At 36.7% G+C, this 15693-nt stretch overlaps 1 protein-coding gene and 1 long non-coding RNA gene across 3 annotated transcripts in view; one reads left to right on the top strand and one right to left on the bottom strand.

The window, feature by feature from the left end:
- LOC138843877 (uncharacterized) overlaps positions 1-15693 on the bottom strand; it is a 310222-nt gene that overhangs the window by 133212 nt on the left and 161317 nt on the right. For both annotated transcript variants that reach the window (XR_011379007.1, XR_011379006.1), the window contains one exon: positions 10146-10209. This is a non-coding gene — a long non-coding RNA (uncharacterized lncRNA). The remainder of the gene's footprint in view (positions 1-10145; positions 10210-15693) is intronic.
- SLC15A5 (solute carrier family 15 member 5) overlaps positions 1-15693 on the top strand; it is a 97859-nt gene that overhangs the window by 44987 nt on the left and 37179 nt on the right. The window contains exon 5 of the mRNA XM_002712626.3: positions 4535-4721. Within this exon, the coding sequence (XP_002712672.2) occupies positions 4535-4721 (187 nt within the window). The remainder of the gene's footprint in view (positions 1-4534; positions 4722-15693) is intronic.

Here is a 15693-nt window from a genome sequence, read left to right as displayed (position 1 = left end):
ACAACTATAAATGGTCGTCAGTGGGTGCAGACCACACTTCAGAGTGCAGAGGCATAAGGTACAAAAAAAGCAGACAAAAACATCAAATCTATAGGCAATTACCAAACCTCCCTTTAGCCAAAGGTTTTGCTTTCCTCCCTCATTAAACCTTTAAAAAGTGGTACTAACAAGCAACTAATTTGACTGATTTGAGCACCACCTTCGCCGTACTCTGAAGTGGAAGTACTAATGAGCAACTGATTCTCTCTCCACCCACTCTATTAGTTCCTTGGGGAATCAGTCCCTGTGCTGTGAGGAAATCAAAGGGAAAACACTAAGCCCAAAGTATCATTTCCAGATATAAGGAATTTAAATTTTTCTTTAGTGTGGTTATAGTCAAAGACAAACTTAGAGAAAAAATAAATGATTATAAAAGTCTGGGCAAATTTACGACTTTCTTGCTAACTCCTAACTTGGGATTTAGAAGGCAAATGAATGACTTATAGTCATAAACAACTACATCATTTGGTAATGATAAAGCTTAGGCTTAGAAAAATTATGTGATATTTTCATAGAGCTGAGAGAGGAGGTGGATAGTAGGCCCTAGGTAATAGTAGTGAAATGAAAAGTGGAATTCACTCTGTGACACTTAGTAATGCTGACTCCATTACATCAGAAGTTAGCAAAAATATTACCAAAATACAGGCCCAATCCATTCCACTGCCTTTTTTGTACATCCTGAACGTTAAGAATGTCTATTGCATTTTTCTATGGTAGAAAAAAAATTAAAAGAAGAATAATGTTTTGTAGCACATTAAAAAAAATGTGAAATTTAAATTTCAGTGTCCTGAAATAAAGTTTTATCAGAACCCAACCATACTTATTAGTTTGTCTTATCTATGCCTGCTGATGCTCCAGCAGAATTGAGTGACTGCTACAGAACCCCGATGTGAACATAATTGCTCTCTAGTCCTTTATAGAAAAGTTGACTGAACCCTAGACTAAACCATGCATGAAAGCTGGTCCCATTTAGGAAATTTAGCCTCTTTCCTGACTCAACAAGAGAAACGTGCACAAAAACAGAATATAACTAAAATATTTTAAATCTCATGAAAAATAAAATTAAAAGATAAGTTCATTTTAGTGCAAAAAGTTCAAATCAAGGGGTCTTCAAAAAATTCATGGAAAATGTATATCATGATAAAAATGCTCAAAAATTTCATTTTTTGTATCAAAATTATCTTATCATTTACTTCTATTTTCCACAAACTTTTCCATGTATCTTAGTATATAGCCCTACTATCATAAAAACTTCTTAAAATAGGGACTAGTGTTGTGGTGTAGTGGGTAAAACACAGCCTGCAATGCTGGCATCCCATATGGGTGCTGGTTCAAGTCCCAGCTGCTCTATTTCCAATTCAGCTCCCTGGTAATGGTTTGGGAAAGCAAAGAAGGTGGCCCAAGTGCTTGGGCCATGTGGGAAACTCACTCATGTGGGCCTGGCCTTGCCCTAGCCATTGTTTCCATTTGGGGAATGAATTAGCAGATGGAAGATCTCTCTCCCTCCCTGTCTCTCCTTCTCTCTATGTAACTCTGATTTTTAAGTAAATTTTAATGAAAAAATAGTAAAATAGAAAAACTAATAGGGAGTACAAATGTAGCAAGTGATCCATAGCTAATCTTAAAATCTCTATACAAATTTCCCATATTTTCAATTTTTTTAAAAAAAGATTTATTTATTTAAAAGTCAGAGTTACAGAGAATGAGAAAGGAAGAGACAGAGAGATCTTCCATCTCCTGGTTCATTCCCTAGATGGCCACAATGGCTGAGGCTGGGTCTCCCATGTGGGTGGCAGGGGCCCAAACACTTGGACCATTCTATGCTGCATTTCCCAGGCAATTAGCAGAGAGCTGGATTGGAAGTGGAGCATCCATATTGGATGCCAGCATCACAAGTCACGACTTTACCTGTTACGCCACAACACTGGCCCCTCCAATTCTTTACGTTCATAATGCAATAACACCTGATATTTCTTCCCACTTAGTTGGAGCCTTCCCTGAAAATTATCATATATGATTTAATTAGAAATAAATTATAAGTTTTGGCAAATTAATTTTAAGCATATCATCACATCTAGATGACCTGCTTATTGCAAACAGTAAGAACTAATATTTATTGGTCACGTGTTATGCATAACATCTTCTAACAGTATCTAATCATTGCAGCAAGCCTGCATTACTAGTAGTATTATCCTCAATCAGAGGCTCAAAGACAGTAATTTGCAACCTGCTTGTGGTTACCTTGCAGATGCATGGCCGAGCGGTCATCCGAGCTCAAGGCCAGTATTAAGCCCCATGCCTTACTCTCACATACAGTACCTCTTTTGCTCTGGAATACAAATCCCCGATACAGACTATATAGGTTGCAAAATTATACACAGTGATATTATACTGGGAACTTCAAAGAAAATGTTAGACTACACTTTTCCCGGGAGGCAGAAGAAACTTCCACCAGGATAGGCTGAGACTAGCTTTTTGCCCCTGGATGAAATAATCACCATTACAAAGGCAATCAAAGTACCAAGAATAAAACATCATAGTGTTCCATATTTTAGATTTAGTAGCCATTATTGACCTTCAGTTCCAAGACATACATTTAAAATATGTTGATATTTCAGCCAATAAGGTAGCCATTTGACATTACTGGCCACTCAAAGGTGAAAATGAATCTCTATTGACAGCAATTACTTTGGAATACTCAGAGGCTTGTATGAAATAAAAGTATTTAAAATTTTAAAAGGGGATGATTTCAGAACTTGAGGCAGAAGCAGAAATGATTTCAAGCTTTCAAGACACTGGAGCCTTTTCTTAGATTAGGCAATATATTAATATTGCTTCACTAAAGATTAATAGTACATTTGCCACATTATTAAGTTAACAGGTCTCTGTGTCTGTGATTCATGCCGATAATAACTTTATTCCTATTAACAGTAATTCTCGTTTGAAATCAGTAACAGAAACTTCCAAGTTGTGCTGGGAGCCTTTCAGTCTTACAGTTGTTCTGCTGCCAGCACTTTTTTAAAAAACACATCACTCATTTCCCTCTGACTGGGGGATCCGTGCTTAATAATTTTATTGAAGTAGGGCAGAATTAGCTGATGTTCCCTTCACTCTTGTCATCTGTTCCCAAACCAAATGACCTTTGTTTATTATCCTATGTTTCAAATTGAAGATCAGAGGATAAATTATCACCAGGAAACGTTTCACCTGGATAGAACCTCAGAGAAGGTGTATTCCTCTTCTGTGTGTAGGCAGTCAACAAAGCAACTAGCTCATTTTATAACTGGTGCACTTATCAGCCATGCTGACTCGGTGTCTCTGATTCTGTGTATACCTCTCAAGATGTACAGCTGATGGAAGAAGGTTTCAAGTGGAAGCTACCATGAGGATGTTTGAGCAGGATTGCTCTCCCTGAATGGTGCTAAGGCAGGAATCCTGGCGCAGTTATTGTTGTGTAAGAAGAATAGTTTACAGAATCTGTTCCTCAAGGAGAACAGTTGACTTTTTGTCCATGCCACTCAGTGACTTTAGGTGCTACTGAGTATTAAGAAAGTACTATGTACTAGTACTAGCTATAATAATGATATGATGATTGTAATTAAGTTTATGAATTAAATAGTTCCCTTTCTTATATCATGGCTTAATTCTGATATTATAACCTATCAACAGGCCTGAAATGCATGTTAGTAATAGGATTATACTTAGCTTTGGGGTTATTTTTAAAAATGAAGGAATTCTAACAATTTGAGGTTTGAGGGTTTGAGGTGCAACAGAATCTTCTTTTTAAAATAATTATCTTTTAGTTTATTATGCAAACTTTTTTCACGTAATTCCCTTTGCTGTATACTAGTATCATGAAATTAAAAAGAGGGCCAGAAAGATTTTCTTTCATTTTATTCATGTTACTTGGCTCACATTAGAAACAAAGTCAACCCAGGAAGCCCACAAAGAGAGCTCACAACAAATAATGTGTCCACACTGGGCCCTTCTTCCTAGGGGGGAAAAAGATCATTCCAACCTATTCTGCCACCAAACAAATGTACTTAGGGAATCTATCACAGTACCAATTTTTTTTTTCATCAGTGCAAAATGAGAAATCCTTAATATGTTGTCCTTGGCTTTTGCTTTAATGTTCATGAAAAAAAAAAAAACAAAAACTGGTGCTTAGATTTAAAACTTCAGTTATTTGATTTGTTACATGTTATCTTAAGCACAAAACTAAGGCCACCATTACTTCTCATAGGGAAATTAAGAGATAGAATGGCAAAAGGGAACTCCACAAAGATTCAGTAGTGTTGTCTATAGACTAAACAGAGCTGCTACTGCTAGAGAGAAAGATCAAGCTGCAGTTGAGACCTTGAAAAGCTCAGGAACCTCTGACTCATCAGACGGAGGTGAGGGGGTGGGCGGGGATGGTGGTGCATCCGGCAGAGAACACTTTCTTCAACATGAAACCATCTTTTTAATGCCTGGGTGCTTTGCTCCTCGAATACAGATTCCTTCAGGATATTATCTGCAGACCATGAATTCCAACCTGCTTATGGATGGATTCCTTCTGCCCATCGCAGTTATGAATGCCATCAGCATCCTACCTTTCTTAATACTGACACCACTTATGGAGTATTTCACCACCTGCCTGTTTCCTTCTAAGAAAGATGGGCCATTTCTATCAGCATTCATTAGTAAGTAAAATTTATCATTTCAAGTGAATTGTTTGCAACTTGACAAAACCACTCTGTTAAGATCTAAATAAGTAATATGTTTCTGAGTATGATCAGATTTTGACAAGTTGGATAGAAAATGAATTTTGGGTAATAACATCCAGTTTCCTAAATCTCTATCTGGATATCAGTGCCCCTTTCTTTTAGCCTCATCAGAAAACACACCTGATATAATGAGACGATGAAATTTCCAGCACCCTTTATAAAAGGGCTTACCTATGTTCAACTGAGGCAGTCCTTGATACTAGCTCAAGGTTAAATGTGTTCTTACAAATGAACATATTTAATGAATCACCAAAAATAGTTGTAATTGCTGAACTGGTAGTAAACTTTATTAAAAATTAGTATCATTCTCACAACTTCACTATAGTATTTTTCATCTAGTACTGTATGTGGCAATGATTTTTGCAAGATTGTAAGATTTTTTAAGTGAAACACTTTAGAATATCTTAGAATACAATCAATAGACCATAAAATAAATTTTACCTGATTGAAATGAGAGAAGGAACTCTAAGTCCATTCTCCTCTGCCTAATTGTGTTCCTCAAGGCATTATTAGGGAACAGGAGAGCAAAGGCTGGTAGAGTACCACCAGTCTCAATCTAAGAATAAGTGTTTTAACACCTACTCTGCCACTGGTATACTACTAGGTGTCTTTTTCCTTAATATTTTCACTAAGGTGCATACCCTGGATCAATCTTTGGTCCCTTCGTTCTGTAAGACTTTTGAAATCACTCAGGATGACACTCATGCCCGGAACATAGCCCTTACACATAGGGAAAGCTCTGTAAATGTTAGCTATTATTAGGAGTTGGCCTTTGCACAGAACACCTCTCATTGTGTGACAGGCACAAACAGAAAGCAAAAGGAGTTTGAAACTCTTAAGAAATATCATGCAGTGGTACCTAAAGTTTTGCCTTTTACTTGAGAAATAATCTCATTGAAATAGTCAAGGTCAGGCATAGAAAGGATCCTCTTGTTCTTAATCTCTGTTTTAAGAATCTATGGAGGGCTGGGACCTGCACTGTGGCACAGCAAGTTAAAACCCTGGCCTGAAGTGCCAGCATCCCATATAGGCACCGGTTCTAGTCCCGGCAGCTCCACTTCTGATCCAGCTCTCTGCTATGGCCTGGGATAGCAGAAGATGGCCAAAGTCGTTGGGCCCCTGCACCCATGTAGGTGACCCGGAAGAAGCTCCTGGCTCCTGGCTCTGGATCGGCTCAGCTCCGGCCGTTGCGGCCATCTGGAGAATGAACCAGTGGATGGAAGACCTCTTTCTCTGTCTCTACCTCTCTCTGTAACTCTTTCAAATAAATAAAATAAATCTTAAAAAAAGAAAAAGAATCTATGGAGAGGTCAGTGCTGTGGTGTAGCCGGTAAAGCCACCGCCTACAGTGCCAGGATCCCATAAAGGCGCCGATTTGAGTCCCGGCTGCTCCTCTTCCAATCAAGTTCTCTGCTATGACCTTGGAAAGCAGTAGAAGATGGCTCTACTCCTTGGGCCCCTGAACCTGCGTGGGAGAACCGGAATAAGCTCCTGGCTCCTGGCTTCGGATCGGCATGGCTCCAGCCATTGCGGCTATCTGGGGAGTGAACCAGAGGATGGAAGACCTCTCTCTCTCTCTCTCTCTCTCTCTCTGCCTCTCCTCTCTCTGTGTAACTCTGACTTTCAAATAAATGAATAAATCTTTTTTAAAAAGAATCTACCTTAAAATCTTTTAGACACACATTTTTTTCCTGTTTTTCTGTTTACAGAGGCCACATTTTAGCACATGGACTTATCAAAGCTGTCAACCAGATGATTCCACAAGACTTGTTTATTCTGGGTAACAACGCAAAATGACTAAACTCACCTAAATGTACTTTATTATCTTCAATTGCAGATGCCCATAGTACATATCTTTTTCAATTTATTTCTTAATCCAGTAACCTTGACTTTGCTTCTGGTAATAGGCTTTAGCAAACTATAAATTTCAATAGATTTTGACAACTCCCAGATTTTAAAAAGTGCTTTTTCTGTTGGCCAGTGTAGAAACCCAAACATAAGTAAGTCTTTAGTGAATGTCCTGCATTATCTTGGACACTTTGAAAAAAAGTTAAATAAAAAAAATTATGGGCCGGCACCGTGGCTCAATAGGCTAATCCTCCACCTTGCGGTGCTGGCACACCAGGTTCTAGTCCTGGTCGGGGCGCCGGATTCTGTCCCGGCTGCCCCTCTTCCAGGCCAGCTCTCTGCTATGGCCCGGGAGTGCAGTGGAGGATGGCCCAAATGCTTGGGCCCTGCACCCGCATGGGAGACCAGGAGAAGCACCTGGCTCCTGGCTTTGGATCAGCGCGATGTGCCAGCCTCAGCGTGCCAGCTGCAGTGCGCCAGCCACGGCGGCCATTGGAGGGTGAACCAATGGCAAAAAGAAAGACCTTTGCCTGTCAAAAAAAAAAAAAAAAAAAAAACCTTAAAAAAAAAGTTATGAAGTTATATGTGTGTAGCCTCAATGCTCCTGAAACAGAATGAGTAAAGGAGAAAATGAGTGTAAATTTAAACTGCAAAATGCCAAAAATCTTGGCAATCTTTCTCAGAAGCATGAGATATTATGTGTGAGCTCCCAAATGATGTTTAATTACTAAACATGTAAAACTCTGAGTGAATTTATTATACAACATTGCTAAAAGAACTAAATTAGAAATCTTCCCACCCTAAGAGTCAGAAATCTTAAATTCAGTATAAATATGAGTAACTTTCTCCTGGACAATTCTCCACTCCTGCATATTTGAAGTCATGTCTATTCTTAAAGAAGAGTAGTTTGCTTTTCTGAGGGAAGTTAGACACAGTATCAAGTGTATTGTTTAATGTTGTTAATGAATTAATTATTTCCCTTCAAGATGGTAAGAAGACCTGTTGCATAAGAAAAAGGAAAAGCTAGATCTACTTCAAAAGAAAACCAAGTTGTATTACACTGGGGACAGAATACTGAATTCAGTTCTTCCTGAACCAGACTCCATTCATTCATTCATTTGCATATTTGTTCATTTATTTGCATAACATTTTGCTAGGGAATATAAAAGTGTGATGATACACATCTTCTAACTAGATATTTGCTTGTTTTCCATATTCTGGTTATGATTATGGAAGATTAACACAAGACATGAAAGTACAAACGTAGGGTACCTTGATACTAATTTACATAATTGAATTAAAATTCTCTTTCACTTTGAACTTAAGTGTCTGAAAATGGGGGTGAAGCACATAAGTTTATGAATTATGAATGAACATGTATTTATGAGTTCCTGACTTGAACCTAGGCACCTTCCTGTGTGTACTACAAATGATAAAACATCATTTAATAGATGTAGAGTCACAAAGATTGTGTCATTTGATATCAGGGCTTCTAATTCTAAGGCCACTGCATTATTATTATTATCATTATTATTACTATCCTACTGACCAATATGTAGCAGTCAGATTATAGAAATTATCAGTGTTAACTTAAAACACTGTGATTTCCAACCAGCACTCTGAAGTATATGGAAAGCTCCTTTTGTCACCTCAATGAGCAGTTACTCCATCTACAATCTTGTTCCCTTCTGTATTCAGCCACACCCCTTCCAGACAGGGTGATGGTTAAGTAAGAAGAGGGTGAAAACAATGCCAAAACCCATTTGACATGCAAAACCCCAGCCAAGAATTCATCCCATTGGTCAAACTAGAAATTTAATAAAGGAAAAGGATTTTTTAAATTAGTTTATTGTCTTTCTCTAAATTGCAATGTAACAGACGTGCTTATTCAAGAAATGGTATTCCTAAGTTCATCACCTAATGAGATCAAGTATCCAGGGTACCAATTATTTTTTAATTATTAAACTTTCCAGGATTGTGAAAAGCAAAGATTTCGTGTGCTCAGAATGTTGTACAAAGGCTTTATTTTCCTAATATTACACTTGAGTAGATTTATCTTTTTAAAATTCAACTTTAATTCACTAAGAATCTAAAATTAATGATATCATAGTGATTTATCCTTTGTCATTATTGAGCATACTCCATTTTAGCCTTTTTCAGTTTAAAAACGTTTACACCATGAGTATTTCCTTTTCGTAGCATTAATTAAAATCCTGCAGTATGTGGCGTTCAGCAGTTAGTGCTGACATACACAAGTATTAATCTGACTAAAATTAGCCTAATTAAGATTGTTATTAAGTCTTACACAAAGCAGAAGTGTACAACACAGTAGGTAGCAATTATCTTGGCTTTTAAATAACATTTAAATTGAAATACAGATGAAGTATATCCAAATATTCTCCTAACTTTCCTCTTTTAATAATTGTTGTAAGATTGTTTTTAAAATTTTTCATTTGATAGGCAGAGCAAGAAGACAGAGAGAGAGAGAGAGAGAGAGAGAATTTTCCCATTCATTAGTCATTCTCCAAATGCCCACAACAGCCAGGACCTAGTCAGGCAAAAGACAAAATCCAGGAACTCCATCTAAGTTGTTCATGTGTGTGACAGGGACCCAGCTACTTGAGGCATTATTTGCCACCTCCCAAGGTTTACCTTAGCAAGAAGGTGGATTGGAAGCAGAGGAACACGTGATGTGGGATGTAGATATCCCAAACAGCAGCTTACCACTGCACCACAAAGCTCACCCTGGAACACTCCCTTTAAAAGAAAAATCTGAGCAGTCTGTTGAAATCTTTACTTAGTATATACTAAGTTGATCTTCTGTATATAAAGATAATTGAAATTGAATCTTGATGAAGAATAGAATGGGCGAGGGAGTGGGAGATGGGATGGTTGCTGGTGGGAGGGAGGTTATGGGGGTAAAAGTCGCTATAATTCAAAAGTTGTGTTTTGGAAATTTTTATTTATTAAATAATAGTTGAAAAAAATAAAAGAAAAACCTGAAAATTCAACATGTAACTAAAGGTTGTATATGATACAGGTTAGCCAAAGTGTTGGTTTGTTTAGACATAACCACTACTGGTTCTAGTAACTGGCAGTCACATGAAGTCCCAGCTTTGGTTGGAACCAAAGTGATTGATAAACTAAAAGCAAAGTCAGGGATCCACTTACTTTCATCATAAGTAGGGTTATCTCAGGAAAATATTACTTTTTTCTGTGTAGTTTTCAAACTGATACATTTTCCAGAAATATCAACAAATACCCTTGAAAAAATACTGGACTGGAGGAATTGTCAAACACCAAAAGAAGTAACTTATAAATAAATCATTATTCAGTTATTCACTTAATCTTTTAAAAAAAGCACACTAATGTTCTTGGTACTTTAAGTTGACAATATTGGAATTAAATTTGAGATGAAGTAGACTATCACACACCACCTGATGCAGTACCTGATGCCTTATAGAGATTTATTTGTATATCTGATTAGGTTACCTGTTCCAATTCAGTATTTACATCACAAACTGAAGCTCCCTCTGTTGAAATAAGTTCCAGTGGTCTAAACAAAAACAAAAGAGAGAAGGTGGATTGCTCAAATAAAATATAGTACATGCAGCTTATAGTAGAAACAATTTTTTAAAAGCCTTTAAATGTCATCCTAATATGAATGAAAAATACCTTCCCCAGAGGTGGGAGATACATGTGACAGTAAAATACAGATGCCTTTATTAGAGTGGCTCATGGATACCATTAGATTCCCATATGAGCAAATTTCTTGTTTCGGAAATTTGCCAAAGTCATGGATCCAAGGAGGATTTCTCGAAGATTCAACAGAATTTTGTACTCCTGGTTGCAAATTTACATGTCAGAGACATCAGACATCAGACTACTCATAAAAAACCTCATAGTCAACAAAGAATCTTAACATATTTACTTTTTAGGATTAGATTTTTTTAATACGAATTGGGAAGTACAACCCTAATGTCTGAAGAAATTCTGACTTTTCTTTATTTCACTGGAATCTAATTTGAAAAATTATTAAATGGTAGGATAACAAAATAAACTCTAAGAGTTTGAAGACTCTCATGGATTGGTCTGCAACCACACAGCAATATTAAAACATACATTATTTATCTGAATATAATATCTCCTTTGGAGCCATTGTGCTTTATCTTGTAAAGATCTGCTAGAGTGTTAAAATTTGTGCATTCTGATAAACTATACTCTGCTTTGGGTGGGTTATGATCTCATACAAGTTAAGAATTAAAACTGGTGTGCGTGAAATTTAGGCTGGAATTAAATTTTGCTTTGAATTTTTAAACAAGCCATTTTTCACTGGCACTAGTGTGCAATAGCAAACAAAAGCAAACACAGTTATCTACATCCATTAGGTAAAATGTGCTTTATCCTAAAATATCTAGGTAAATGAATGCTATGGTTGACATATTTTGATTTTCTCCAAAATCTATGCTGAAACTTACTCCCCAGTGCAACACCATAGGAAAATATGGCTCTTTGAGAGGTGACTGGGTCCCTCAAGAATGGGATTCAGCTCCCTTTTCATAGGGTTTGACAAAGGACATTGGTCTCTTTTATCCTTTTCCTTCAGCCACGTGAGAACATAGCGTTCCTCCCCTATCCAAAGTGCCATCTTGGAAGCAGAAAGCAGACCTCATGAGACAACTGAACTGAACATGCCAGAAACTTGATGCTGAAGTTCTCAACCTCCAAAACTAGGAGAAAATAAATTTCTTTTTTTATAAATTACCCAGCCTCAGGCAATTTCTATGGCAGCACAAATGGACTAAAATACAGAGATATGTGTACTCTGTTTGAAATTGTCTGGAGCCCTGTCTTTCATTGGACTTTAGGGATCAAGCCTGAAAGTACTCTATTATTGATCAGCACTTCCCAAAGTTTAACATGTGTAGGAATCATCTAGGGATCTAATTTCAAGTGCAAATTCTGATTCAGTCATTCAGGAGGGAAGCCTGAGATCCTGCATCTTCCAGAAATTCCCAAGAAGATGACTCCTCAGGCATAACACTTTGAATATTTAGGACAGAGGGAAAGTCCAAAACACTGCCTTCTCGGGCACCATGCCTGTTTATAGGTAACAGTGGCCCAGGTAAAATGCTACAATTTAGCCCAGAGCTAAAATTCAGAAACAGGCAATAAAAGCTGATGACTGAGCGACTGAACCAGTTGCCAATCATTGCAACTCATGCACCATATTTGGTTTTCCATCTTTATTTTACGTCTTATAAAAATGTTTGTCATAGGTGAACACTTTGCAATTGATCTGATGACAAGAAACACTAACTTTGAGTATTAATCAAAAATGAAATTTTGGGGAGGCATTTGGTTTAGCACTAAATCGCTGGTTGAGACACCCACGTTGGTCCCTAACTTAAGCTTCCTGCTAAAGCAGACCCTAGTGGGCAGCAGTGATTACTTAAATGGGGTCCTTACCACCCTCAAGAGAGCCCTTCACTGAGTTCCTGCCTCCTGGCTTTATCCTGGCCCCAGGTCCCAATTTTTGTAAGCATTTGTGGTGTAAAACCAGTGTTTGGAAGATTTCTCTCTTTGTTTTTCTCTCTCTGCCCCACAATTAAATAAATAATTTGAAACCTATTTAAAATTGAAATTCTATCACTTCTCCCCAAATAAATTATTATTTCGAATTTCATTCATAAAAATCGAATAAATTTATTTCCAGTCTTGTTATATAAGTACACACATATCCTCAACTTTGCCTTTTGGCCCACAAAGTTTAAAATGCTTATTACTGATCTTTTATAGAAAAATAAAATTTCTGACCCAAGTATCCAATATTGCCTGAAATGCCACAAACATTCCTAAACTATAAAGTTTTAACAGAGTACCCATGATAATTAAAAAGCAATAGTGCAGGATTTTTTAAATCTAAATTACCTTAATTTAGGATGAGGGGTATCTCAGAAGATACTCATAGAATTCAAAATCCAAAAGCCAAACCAAAGTAAACAATTTGTATTACTATTGAGAAACCCAATCTCTTCCATTTCTCATTTCTGTGTTTACAATCTCTTTTCTTAACAGAGATGTTCTTTTCAGCATCCATGATGTACTTAAATTTCACTTGATTTTGCTTTTGCAAAAGTCTTTTCAACTTTATATTATTGCTCTTTCAATCAGAAAAACTTTCCTTTCTTTTATAAGAATAATTTCCTCCCTTCCATTTTCTCTACATTTCCTGTTTGAATTACTATTGATCAGGTATTGGCCCTTCCTGAAATAATCCAGCAATCCTCTTAATATTTTCTATGTAAATGTCTATAATCTTGATTTTTTTATTTGATTTTTGTACTTGTTACTTTTTTCCCCTTTCAGCTGTTAGTCTAATTTCTTAGAAATTTATTTGAGCTTTATCCTACAATTGTCCACCAAATTTTGAATTTTAGTAGTGATTTCATGGTTTAGTTTAAGGTTCCTTACCATTCTGTTTCATGGCAATTTATTCATATTTTGTGGATGCAAGAGTTTCTTTTATCTCTGAGGATATTAACTGTAAATTATTTTCATTTTCTGTGCATTTATATCTTTGTTTTTTACACTGGAAATTCTTCTCAAATGTCTGATTATCTTTTGTTATCCACTCATATAGACTATGAGACAATAGTATGACAGAGGATAGTATGACTATGAGGCTATATTATTGTTGAGGATAGCATGACTATATACATACATGGAACCCAAACAAAGGTATACTTCTCTACAAAAATCATCTATCAAGGAACAAGTCATGTCATTGTGAGGACCTCTTGCTAACTATTGTGTGGAAAGATCTTTCCATGGAATCATTCAACTTATTGTTTATTGATAGAAGACTCCCTCAATCTCCTGCTTTAAGCTAAATTCCCTAATGCTAAGAGCAAGTAAGGTGTGTGCGTGTGTATGTGGGAGGTGTACCTCACAGTCAGAATCCTGATTTTTTTTTAATATTTTTATCTATTTATTTGAAAGGCAGAGTAACAGAGAGGCAGAGGCAGAGAGAGAGGTATTCCATCCCCTGGTTCACTTCCCAGATGGCTGCAACGGCCAGAGCTGCACTGAGGCCAGGAGCCAGGAGCTTCTTCCAGGCCTCTCACATGGGTGCAGGGGCCTACACACTGCATTCTCAGGCTATAGAAGAGAGCTGGATCCAAAATGGAGCAACCAGGACTGGCACCCATATGGGATGCTAGCACTGCAGAGGGCCACTTTACCCACTAGGCCACAGTGCCAGCCCCCTGACTTAGGCCTCCCCAATTTTCAGTTACTTTCTTTCTGAGCCCATGATCACACCTACTTAAATTCTGCAGAGTAATCTCTAGTCTCTTTCAGTAAGTGACAGACCATGAGTATACTCCTGGTTTCATGAAGCAAAAATGGAGTCTTGAAATTGTTCTCTTTCCTCTGACTTTTTACCTATTTAATATTTCTTTGCTATCATTTTACTGGATCATAGGAAAGAAAAAAATAAAATTGTATAGTTAATCAGCATCTTATCTAAAATTCTCTATTTCCCTTCAAGTATTGGAATATAGATAAAAATCCATTTTATTACAGTGTAGGGTCTTGAAATTATTCTACTTGTGCATATTTCTTCCCAATTTGCAAAAGACTTTCACCTTTAACACACATTATCTAATACTAAATTTTGTGTAAATCATTACTAGCCTCTTTAAGGTAATTTTCGTCTTTTTTATAAAAAAATTAGAATCATCAAATGCTTTATTCTCTTGGTGAAAACACTTTAAAAATTAATTTAAATTCTATAAGTAAATCACAAAATTCATCATCATTCTACTTGTTTATTATACTATCAAAAGCCAAGCATAGTATTGAATTGTATGTCCATTGTCTGGGACAGTTTAGCTCTTGTACTGTCAAGAGAAAGAAAGGGCTCAGTTACCTAAGTTGCAAATCACAGGCACAGATTCTAACATTGCTCCATCTGTAGCTAAACTCATCGCAGTGGTTGTTGAAACTTTCTCTCTCTGCCCCATTCATTCATTTTTCTCCCCATGCACTCACTCAGTAAGTAACCAGCCTCTTTAAATTGCAATATCAAGGTCATATGAAAAATTTCACCTCAAATTCAGTTTTCCACTTCTCAATATTCTCTATTCTAAATATTCTAGGCATTTCTTTCTTTGAAGTTCTGAAAGTTTTCCTTCCTAGCAACAATTAAAACTGTTTTCAGACCTCAATCTTTTACTCTTTCTTTTTTACTTCAGGATATTTCTGTTATTTATTTCTTGCTTACACCTTCTAATCTCCATCTGCTCCTCCACTCTGCATATAAACACAACCAGGCCTTTCACATCTGATAAAAGACTTTCCTGTGATTTTGCTAACTTCTTAAGCAACTTGCTTAGCTTCCTTCTTTACAACACACTAAGCTTCTTAGAAGAGTGGATTACACTAGATACACATACTCGCCAGCCACTTATACTGTAATGCCTTGCTTCTGATTCCATCATAAGAATTCCGTGAAGTATAAAATGGAACTAATAATCCAATCATCAATAAAATTGACTTGTCACATATTTTATCACCTTCTGTTTCTCAAAATATGTCACTCTATGGTCATTTATCCATTTATTAATATATAAACATATACATGTGTGTACATGCATGTGCACGTGTATGTGTATAGGTTGACTACAGTGAACATGAGTGCTTTTCTTGGTTGTAAAGAGTGGTAAACAAACAAAAATTTGATTCCGATGCTCATGAAGTTTCCAATCAAGTAACTGAAACCAGCATGTACAAATGGATACACTGAAAAAATTTCATTTCAGATTATGTAAAAGCATGGTGAAAATGGATATTATGGGGAGAATAATAGGCAGCATTTAATTTATATTATGAAGTGCAAATCAGAAGATAAATAGGAATTAGGTAATGAGCAGGGGAAAAGTTTCTGACAGAGGGAAGAACAAATCAAAGTCTCTAAGGTAGGAAAGAGTTTTGAGATAATCAAGAAAGACAAAGATCAATGTGATTGAAACATGGT

The sequence above is a fragment of the Oryctolagus cuniculus genome, chromosome 9 (genome assembly GCF_964237555.1).
Source record: "Oryctolagus cuniculus chromosome 9, mOryCun1.1, whole genome shotgun sequence".
Taxonomy (NCBI): Eukaryota; Metazoa; Chordata; class Mammalia; order Lagomorpha; family Leporidae; genus Oryctolagus; species Oryctolagus cuniculus.
This window is presented reverse-complemented; position numbering and strand designations above follow the sequence as displayed.